The sequence below is a fragment of the Eumetopias jubatus genome, unplaced genomic scaffold (assembly GCF_037043125.1).
Source record: "Eumetopias jubatus isolate StellerSeaLion01/CBP00866 unplaced genomic scaffold, mEumJub1_p1.0 scaffold_12, whole genome shotgun sequence".
Classification (NCBI taxonomy): Eukaryota; Metazoa; Chordata; class Mammalia; order Carnivora; family Otariidae; genus Eumetopias; species Eumetopias jubatus.
Window position 1 is genome coordinate 1,319,816 of NW_028274818.1, and position 8,688 is coordinate 1,328,503.

At 69.0% G+C, this 8,688-nt stretch overlaps 1 protein-coding gene across 3 annotated transcripts; it reads left to right on the forward strand.

Moving 5' to 3' along the window:
• The first annotated feature begins 138 nt into the window (after positions 1-138).
• Positions 139-8,273, forward strand: RUSC1 (RUN and SH3 domain containing 1). 3 transcript variants are annotated; one of them, XM_088016743.1, is made up of 11 exons: positions 139-228; positions 906-2,341; positions 2,595-3,007; positions 3,680-3,778; positions 3,944-4,020; positions 4,116-4,290; positions 4,385-4,490; positions 4,644-4,690; positions 5,191-5,740; positions 6,147-6,275; positions 7,554-8,273. In XM_088016743.1, the coding sequence occupies exons 2-11, from the start codon at positions 990-992 to the stop codon at positions 7,720-7,722; spliced, it is 3,117 nt and encodes a 1,038-aa protein (XP_087872869.1). In that variant the 5' UTR covers positions 139-228; positions 906-989; the 3' UTR covers positions 7,723-8,273. The 3 variants fall into 3 exon arrangements, with proteins under 3 accessions (XP_087872869.1, XP_027946044.1, XP_027946046.1); XM_028090243.2 differs by lacking the exon at positions 2,595-3,007 and having other exon boundaries at positions 906-2,355; XM_028090245.2 differs by lacking the exons at positions 139-228; positions 906-2,341; positions 2,595-3,007 and adding an exon at positions 3,454-3,500.
• Positions 8,274-8,688: the final 415 nt, after the last annotated feature.

Consider the following 8,688-nt stretch of genomic DNA (forward strand, 5'->3'; position numbering starts at 1 on the left):
TTCAGGACCCCTCGGCACCGAAAGCTGCGCGCCGGCCTAGGTGGTGACACGCGCACGACGTCAAGCGGTGGGGGCTGGGCCTGGGCCCCGCCCCGCCCCTGCGTGAAGGGGCGCGGCTGCGCAGCGCCGGCGGGTTGTCCTAGCGCCCCCCCTGCCAGTCGGTGCGGTCCGGCGGGGACCTTGGGAGTCGTGGACGAACCTAGCTGCGGCGCTTGCAGGAGGACCCTGGTGAGGGGGGCTCGGCCATGGGTGTGGATAGACGCTTCGGGGCCCGCCAGGGGGGGCGGGAGAGGGGAACAGTACAATTGCATAGAGGAGGAGTGGGGTGGCGCCTGGGTGACGGAGACAAGCGCGGAGAGAACGGGCAAGCGCGGGGTCCGAGCAGGGGTCGGCTGGCCCACCTGCGCCGCGGACCTGACTCGCTGACGGATGCTCGGTCTTTGCCCCCACGCCCACCCCTCCTGCATTAGCCAGCCAGACGCGCCTCCCCCCACCACCCCGTTTCGGAGCATCTGGGCGGGGCCTCCCTCGGCCCCTTCCTCTGGGAGCGAAGGGCAGGCAGGGGAAGTGGGGAGGGGGGGCGGTGCAGGGCCAGACTGCAGCAGAAAGGATCCGGGGCTCCATTCTAGGCCCCATCCTTTTTCAAGCCCCCGCACCTCCACGGAGATCCAGAGCGCAGCCGCATTCTCTGACCCTCCCCACCCCAGTCCCGGGGGGCTTCCTTCGGCTCCACCTGCAAACACTGCAGTGGAAATTAAGGATCAGTCGATGGACATTTGCGTCTCATTCAAATATTGTCCAAAGCGGCCGGCGCCTTTCATGCGTGCTGCAGCTGTCCGTCACCTCGGTGTCCTTCTGGAGGCCCACGTCCTCTCTGGCTGGGGATCACTCTCCCTGTCTTCCAGGTCTGCAGCTGCGGTTGCCAGGTAGGCGGGTGTGAGAGGCCCGATCCTCCTGATTCTCGAGGCCGCCCCGTCGCCGCCTTCACAATGCTGTCCCCTCAGAGGGCTTTACTCTGCAACCTCAACCACATCCACCTCCAGCATGTCTCCCTGGGCCTGCACCTGTCCCGCCGCCCTGAGCTCCGGGAGGGGCCCTTGAGCACATCCCCTCCCCCCGGGGACACCGGGGGCAAGGAGAGCCGGGGGCCCTGCAGCGGGGCCCTGGTGGACGCCAATTCCAACAGCCCAGCTCTCCCCTGCCGATGCTGCCAGGAGCACGGGCCAGGCTTAGAAAACCGGCAGGACCTAGCACAGGAGGAAGAGGGGGCCGCCTCTCCCTCGGACCCGGGCTGCTCCTCTTCTCTCAGCTCCTGCTCCGATCTTAGTCCCGACGAGTCCCCCATCTCGGTGTACTCGCGGGGCCTCCCTGGCGACGAGGATGTCCACCCTCAGCCCAGCATCATCCCCCTGGAGCAGGGATCCCCACTGGCTTCCGCAGGCCCTGGCGCCTGCTCTCCGGACAGCTTCTGTTGCTCGCCCGATTCCTGCTCCGGAGCATCCTCCCCACCGGGCCCTAGTCTGGACTCCAACTGCAACGCCCTGACCACCTGCCAGGACCCCGCTTCCCCAGGGCTAGAGGAAGAGGACAACGGTGGGGAGCAGGACCTCCCTGCCTCCGAGCTCCCAGAGGCGGATGATGGGAAAGCCGACGCTGGGAAAACCGAGCCCAGTTGGAAAATCAACCCCATTTGGAAAATCGACAGGGAGACAACTGACGCGGGCTGGAAAACCACGGAGAACAATAACTCCGGCTGCACAATCAGTGGGAATACTAACTCTAGCTGGAAAACGGAACCTGGAAAACTCGACTCCAGTTGGAAAAGTAGCACAGGAATAACTGATTGCAGCTCGAAAACAGATGCGGGGAAAACTGATGCGGGGTGGCGGAGTGACGTCAGCGAGGAGCCGGCGTCCCACCGGACAATCACGTCCTTCCACGAGCTGGCCCAGAAGCGCAAGCGGGGCCCGGGGCTGCCCCTGGTGCCGCAGGTCAAGAAAGACCGCAGCGACTGGCTCATCGTCTTCTCGCCCGACAGCGAGCTGCCCCCCAGCGGCTCGCTGGGCGGCTCCCCGGCGCCGCCCCGGGAAGTCACCACCTTCAAGGAGCTCCGCTCCCGGAGCCGGGCCCCGCCCCCGCCGGTGCCGCCGCGGGACCCTCCGGCCGGCTGGGCCTTGGTGCCGCCCCGGCCCCCGCCCCCGCCCGTGCCGCCGCGGAGGAGGAAGAACCGGCCGGGGCTGCAGCCCATCGCCGAGCGGCCGCCCGAGGAGGGCAGGGCGGGCAGCCCCGCGGCCGGCCAGGAGGCCCCCGCCGCCCGGAAGCCCGAGGAGTCGGGCGCACAGTACGGCCGTGCGGGTAAGCGGCCGCGGGGAACTGAGGGGGGGGGAGGGGCAGGGAGGGGCCGAGCTGCGGCTTCGCCCCCCCACCCCTGCCCGCCCCGCCCCCTCCGTCTGTGCCGCCCGCCCCCCCTGCCGCCAGCGAGCGCTCCGGGAGGGGGCCCTGGGGGGGGCCGCCGGGCTACGGCACTAACTCTCTGCTCCCTCTTTCTCCGCCCGCCCCGCCTGGCTGCCGCCCCGCCCCCGCCGCCCCGCCCCCGCTGCAGCCGGCCTCCCCCCGCCGCCCGCGCCCCCCGCCCCGCGGTCCGCGGCCGCCGCGCGCCCCCTGCTGGAGGGCGCCGGCGCGGTGGGGACCCCGCTCCCGGCGCGTCCGGCCAGCCCGCCCCGCGCGGGGCTGCGGCAGCTGGGCGCGCCGAGGCCCCCGCAGAAGCAGCTGCTGCCCGTCCGCCTGTCCCCGGTGGGCGCCCACTCGCCCCCGGCTCGGGGGGCCCTGCCCTGCCTGGCCAGCCCCGAGCTGGCACTGCTGCTGTCCCCGCTCTTTCCCAGAAGCAGCACCTTCCCCGCCGCGGTCCCCCCGCCCCGCCAGGTGCCCGTTCCCCCGCTGCCACTGCCGCCGCGCCCGCCGAAGGTCCCCCGCCGGACCAGGAGCCCGCCGCCTCCGCCCAGGCTACGTAAGACGGACCCGGGCTCGCCCGCGGGGGTCGCCCCGCCCCCGCGCCGGACCTCCGCCCCCAGCGTCCTCGGGGGAGGCGGCGCGGCCCCGCCCGCCAGCGGGGGGCATCTGGCCCCGCCACCCGCCGCGGGGCTGGGCCCTGCGCTTCGAGGCCCGGGCGTGGGGGGGCGCGGGCTAAGGGGGTGCCAGCAATTGCACGGTCCGGGGCCTGCGCGGTGCCGGGGCGTGGGGGGCGCTGGGGGCGCTGGGGGCCCGGCCCCCGCCTCGCTCGGGAGGGTGGGGGAGAAGCGGCCGCCGGATCCGGCTGGGCCCACGCCCGCGCCTCCCAGCCTCCCGACCCCAGGGTCGCCTCTCCCTCCGTGTCTCCTCCCATTCCCGTCGGTCTGTCTGTCCATTGGTCCCGGCCCCCCACGTGCTCCCGGGACTGCCCTCCCTCCACGGGCCCAGCGGGCGGGGCGCGTGCCGTCCCGCCCGGGGCAGACGGGGCGGAGGTAGCCGCGCGGCCCGGGAGGGGGAGGGGACGGCGAGTGCGGGGCGCCCCACCCAGCCCCGGGCCCTGTTCCTGCTCGCTTCCGGCCCGGGGCGCTGCAGGCCCTAGGGCGACCTGTGTGCCAGCCCGGCGTCCTCGGGTCACCCTCGTAAGCGTCTCCGCGTTCTTCCTTCACCCCAGCCCGGAGTTCCTGGTCGTTCGCCGGCGCCCCCGGGGCCCAGCGACGGTGGATGGCAGAAGCCCAGAGCGGGACTGGCCAGCTGCAGGAGCAGAAGAAAGGTAGGGCGCCCGGACTCCTGAGCCCGGCTTCCACCAGGTCACCTGCTGCTGGTTTGGACCCTCGGCTCCGGGGCCGGCCTGCAGGAGCCTGGGTCCCCCGGGGCCCTGGGGTGTGCGCGGGCACGGACGCCGCACAGACGCGCGCTCCGTGCCCGCCCCTCGCAGGGCTCCTGATAGCCGTGAGCGCCTCGGTGGATAAGATCATCTCGCACTTTGGGGCTGCCCGGAACTTGGTTCAGAAGGTGAGGGTGCCGGTGGGGAGGCCCTGGGGCCGCACGAACGGTGGGCGGGGAGGCGGCCGCAGGCGCCTGGGACGTGTCCGTTGTGCCGCCTCCAGGCCCAGTTGGGGGATAGCCGGCTGAGCCCAGATGTGGGACACCTGGTGCTGACCACCCTCTGTCCGGCCTTGCACGCCCTGGTGGCCGACGGGCTGAAGCCCTTCCGGAAGGATCTCATCACTGGGCAGCGCAGGACCAGCCCCTGGAGCGTGGTGGAGGCGTCGGTGAAGCCAGGTGCGGCGCGGGCGGGGGCGCGGGGGCGCGGGGGCGCGGGGGCCGGGCGGGCCTGGGCCGGGCCTGGGCCGGGCTCAAAGCGCGGTGTCCGCAGGCGCCAGCAGCCGCGCGCTGGGGACCCTGTACAGCCAGGTCAGCCGCCTGGCCCCGCTGAGCAGCAGTCGCAGCCGTTTCCACGCCTTCATCCTGGGCCTCCTCAAGTGAGTGGCCGCTCCCCTGGCGCCCCTCCCACGGCCTGGGGGCCACACGGGTGTCACGGGCGGTAGGAGCCCGGTGCTGGTGGCCTTGTCCCTCCTGGAAGCTCGTCCCCCATCCTGCGCCCTCCCGAGCCCGCGCTGTCCTTTCTCTTCTAGCACGAAGCAGTTGGAGCTGTGGTTCTCCAGCCTCCAGGAGGATGCAGGTCAGACGCCGGAGGGCACGGTGGGCTGCCAGGCTAGGAGGGAGGGAGGGAGGGCGCTGTCTCTGCTGCTGGTCCCGGGGAAGCCAGAGTGACTTCGATCTCCGTGTCCACTTGTATTGTTCTGTGCCGTACACATTCGGCGCGTCCCGTTGCCCCACAGCAGGAAAGACCCAGATCGTCCCCGGAACCTCCAGGGCCTGCCTGTCCTCCGCTTCCTCCTCCCCCGCCTCCCTGGCTCTCCTGCCCCAGGGCCCCCTGCGTCCTTTTCCCTTGCCCCCGCAGGAGCGCTAGCTCATCCTTGGGGCCTCGTTGGGTGAGGCTCCAGGCTAGCGCACCCCCACACCATGTTGCTCCGGGGGCTCCCCGACTTCTTGTCATTCAGTGTCACTCCTCATTGTGCGGGCCCCTGGGCTCCGTCCCCCCAGCTCCCAGCATAGCCGGAGGCTGGGCGGGGGCGGGCGCGGGCGGGGGGTGGCTCATGGCAGCCTGCTCGTCCCCAGGCCTGCTGTCGCTCCTGTACCTGCCCACGGGATTCCTGTCCTTGGCTCGGGGTGGCTGCCCGGCCCTGTCCGCGGAGCTGTTGCTCCTGCTGCAGCCGCTGTCAGTGCTCACCTTCCACCTGGACCTGCTCTTTGAGCACCACCACCACCTGCCCCTGGGCCCGCCCCCCGCCGCTTCAGCCCCGGGCTCGCCCCCCGCCCTGCGGCAGACGGTGCACGCCGTGCTGCACTGGGGGGGGCGGCTGGCCCAGAGCCTTCGGGGGGCTTCCGGGGAGACGCCTCCGGGCCCTTCGGCTCCCGCCGGCGCCCCCACACCAGGCAGCTGGTGGGAGCAGCTGACCCAGGCCTCCCGGGTCTATGCCTCCGGGGGCGCCGAGGGCTTCCCTCTTCCCCGGTGGAGGTCGTGGGGTCCTGGGACGGCGGCTGGAGGCCCACGGGAGAGGCCCGTGCCGGCAGAGGACGCCGCACCGGGCCGAGGCGTGTGGCTGGGGAGGCTGTTTGGAGTGCCCGGGGGCCTCACGGAAACTGACGGAGGAACCGGGAAGTCCAGGTACGGGGGTAGCCGGTCCCCTCCTCAGCACTTCAGTCACCCCTGCTTGGCCTTGCAGGGATTGCTTAGGCCTGAGGTCCGCGGCCTTGGTTGTCCTTTTGCTACGGGAGCCAGCATGACTCGCTCCGTTCGGCCTCTTGGCCCTCAAAGCCAGGAATATTTCCTATCCGGCCTTTGACAAAAAGAAAAACAGTGCTGATTCCCGTCCCCGGGTGTGATCTTCCGTAGGTCCCTCTTGGTGTTGGGTGTCACCACCTCCCTAATCACCTTGAAGGGCGCTCAGCAGTGATCCACTCCTGACCTCTTTGGAATCAGGCCCTTCAGCCTCTTCTTGCCTCCAAAGTCCTGGGTCCTTGGGTCCTTCCCTGGAGGTCGGGTGACCTCTGTGACCCCGTGTTCTCTCCAGGAGACCGTCCAGTTGGCTGCCCCCGACAGTGAGTGTGTTGGCTCTGGTGAAGCGGGGGGCCCCTCCCGAGCCTCTCTCGCCTCCTGAGGAGCTTGAGGCCTCCGTCGCCAGCGTGGTGCAGACCCACAGGTGGGGGGTGTATTTCAAGTTTACGGGGGGCAGGGGTGGGTAGTGGCGTGAAAGGCCAGGGGCTGTGAGGTCAGATGGTGCTTGTCCTGTTGGCATGAAGCTGTCGTTTCTGTCTGGGCCTGTGTCGTTCCCTGTGCGAGGCGGTGGCCCCGCTCTGTCAGGGCCCTGAGGGAGCAGGAAGCCTCGGGCCGAGCCGGGCAGTGCTTGCCTGGTTCGGCCGCGTCTGCGGGTGTCCCCCGGAGCGGCCTGCTCAGGTTTGACACCGGGGGCCGCTTCTGCTTTGGAGTCTGGCTTCAGCTGGCTGCTCTCAGTCCACTGAGTTAGTTTTCTTGACTTTTCCTTCCTTTGACGGTGTTTTTCAAGTACTACGTGCCCAATATGATGCTGCGGGAGGGAACAGGAGGGCAAATGCCCGGAGCCCGTGCCCTCCTGGAGCTTGTGGCCCAGAGAAGGTTCCAGCGAGCAAATGCGCAGTTACCGTTGTGTGTGGCGGCTACTCTGGGCAGGGAGGTCTGAGTCCTTTGGGGCCAGGTCTGGGGGCTCAGGGAAGGCCCGGGGATGGTGCGGGTGGGGCAGCGAGGCCCGGGTGTGGCAGGTGAGGAACTGTGCCCTGCTCGGGTCTGGGGCGAGGATGTCGGTGGTGGTGACGGGATGCTGGAGGCCTCAGCGGGTCGGTTAAGGAACCGGACTTCAGGGTGGAGGCCCTGGGAGCCCGCGAAGGGGGTCTTCCACCCGGGGATGAAATGCTGGCCTGTGTTTTAGAAGGATCTCTGATCTCAGGGTGGAGAAGGGGCCTGGGGCAGGCAGTCCAGGAGGGATGGGGCAGGGAGAGGGGGCCAGACCCCGTGGTGTGGTCCAGAGAGAGTGAGGGCGGCAGCAGTGGACATGAAGAGGAGAGTGGGCGGAGTGGTGGGGATGTGGGGGGCAAACGAGTTTCGGGGGCCCTGCACGGTCTGCCAGCAGCCCTTGGGGGGAAGGTGGTGTGTTTGCCCCCGAGGGGGCCCAAAGGAGGCCTGGCTGGGAGGGTTCAGATAAGTCGCTTGGTTTGCGTAGGTCGGATTTGAAGGCTCAGAGAACGCGGGTGGGGTCAGATAAGCGGCCGATGCCAGCTTTGGAGCTCGGCAGGGCCCCCGGTGGAACCCACACATCGATGGATGGTCCCCGAGCCTCTGCCGGAGGGAGCCCTGTCAGCACTGGCCCCACGCGGTGGGGAAGGCGCGCTGGGGACAGCTGGCTGCCCACCTCGCTCATCCCAGCTTGTGCCTCTGGCTCCCGCAGGGCCGTCCGCGCGCTCTGTGACCACACCGCGGTGGGACCCGACCAGCTCAGCTTCAGGCGCGGGGAGGTGCTGCGAGTGGTCGCCACCGTGGACGAGGACTGGCTCCGCTGTGGGCGGGATGGCGCGGAGGGGCTGGTGCCCGTGGGGTACACCTCTCTGGTCCTCTAGGCCGAGCCCCTGTCCCGTCCGTGTCTCCCTCCTGCGCCCTGGGAATGGAACGGCCCTGGGGCCACGGACCTGTGCACGCCGACGGCCGCAGAAGCGTCTGCCCCGCCACAAAATGACTCTCTCCCCTCCCCATGGCCATGTCTGCGAACGGGAAACCAACTTTCCTTCTTCCCTCTCGTGCCATCTGTAAGGTGAAATCTGCTCTTTTTCGAAATGTGAAAAGGAGCTTCCCTCCATCTCTCTCCTCTTCCCTACCTGCGCAAGGAAACGTCTCCCTTCCCATCTGCACAGCGGAATCCGCGCCCCTCTGCCTCCTTCCTCTGTGAGTGGACTGTGCCAGTACTGCGTGCGCCTCGGATCCCGAGCCTGGAAGGGCCTCGAGTGTCCTTCCTGCGTATGGACTCCCCCGACCCGCGCGCCACCCACGTTGCCTGTATTTATTATGTACTCAAGCTGTGCCGGGTGCTCAAGTCCGGACCCCCCTGGCGGGTGGGTCTGTGGTGTTGGTCTGCCCGCCCCCTCCTTTGTCCCAATAAAGTGTGGGAGCAGAATGTGTGTGTGTCCCTGCGTGTCAGGACAGAGGCTGTGGGGAGGGGAGAGGCCCCCTTCCTACCCCTGCGTCCTTGCCGCTCCCTGGTGGCTGCATCTCAGGAGCACCTCCCTGTTGAGGCGGGGTTGCCTTGTTTGGCAAGACGGATGGGGTAGGAGACCGAGGAAGTGGGGGGGTGTGGGGAGGCCCCGGCCTTGCACCTGTGCTCTGAGGTGCTGGGAGGGATGAAGGGGTTACAGAAGTGACACTTTATTTATTTATTTAAAGATTTATTTATTTTTTTTAAAAGGTTTTATTTTTTTTTAAAGATTTTATTTATTTATTTTGAGAGAGAGAATGAGAGGGAGCACATGAGAGGGGGGAGGCTCAGAGGGAGAAGCAGACTCCCCGCCGAGCAGGGAGCCCGACGCGGGACT